This window comes from Diaporthe amygdali (assembly GCF_026229845.1).
Source record: "Diaporthe amygdali strain CAA958 chromosome Unknown NODE_213_length_791_cov_213_684874, whole genome shotgun sequence".
NCBI lineage: Eukaryota > Fungi > Ascomycota > Sordariomycetes > Diaporthales > Diaporthaceae > Diaporthe > Diaporthe amygdali.
The window spans coordinates 1-791 of NW_026517233.1; the positions used below are offsets into that span (position 1 = coordinate 1).

Sequence of the window (791 nt, forward strand, 5' to 3'; positions counted from 1 at the left end):
ATCATCTGCAGCGCCTCCTTCTGGGTGGCGTACCCAGTGCCACCGCCGACTGTGCCGACGGGAATTGAGGGAAAGTAAAGGGACATCCTCAGGTCTTGCGTCTCCTTGTCTAGCTCAGAAGTCAAATGACTCCACGATGCTTCGGCAACGCTGCCTGCATCCTGCCCGGTCGCGACGAACATGGCTGCTAGGATGTTTGCGGTGTTGATATTGGAGCCGAACTGGCCGTTCCGGAGCCCCCCTTCCTTCGCAATCTTGTGCATCAGGTAGAGGCGATCAGTGCTGCATCCAAACACTGACTGACAAGCGTCGTTGGTGATTGTTCCCCAGACAATAACTTCCACACCCCTGGGCGTCTTGACATTGCCCCACGAGGCATTCTTGTCAGAGGCCAGCTGGCCCTCAATGAAAAAGTCCCGGATGAAAAACTTGCCCTCATACTGCTGGCGAAGCATATCACAGGCATGAGCGGTGGCCTTAGTGACCATGTTCTGCCCAGCGGCACTGCCGCAGTGGTAGGTGCAGAGGAGATGGACATGGGACCCGATTACCGCCGGTCGCATTTCTTCTAGTTGAACATGGTCGCTTGTTGACTCGGCCCAGACTGAAAATTCATGCCTCAGAGAAGGAACAGCCCGTGCAAAACACAACGCATCGCCCGGATGGTCAAAGGTGAAGACGGGAGCGCGAGACATGCCGTCCCCGAGCACTTCGAAGCTCACGCCGCCTGACACATTGAAGGCCTTGCAACCCCTGGAGCAACTGGCAATAAGTGTGGGCTCACAAGTTGC

At 56.4% G+C, this 791-nt stretch overlaps 1 protein-coding gene across 1 annotated transcript; it reads right to left on the reverse strand.

Annotated features, from left to right (window-relative positions):
• J7T55_009491 (hydroxymethylglutaryl-coenzyme A reductase) lies at nucleotides 1-563 on the reverse strand (the record flags this gene model as incomplete). The annotated part of the gene is made up of 1 exon (XM_053136409.1): nucleotides 1-563. A coding segment is annotated over one exon (563 nt), but the record flags the coding sequence as incomplete, so codon positions are not given.
• Nucleotides 564-791: the final 228 nt, after the last annotated feature.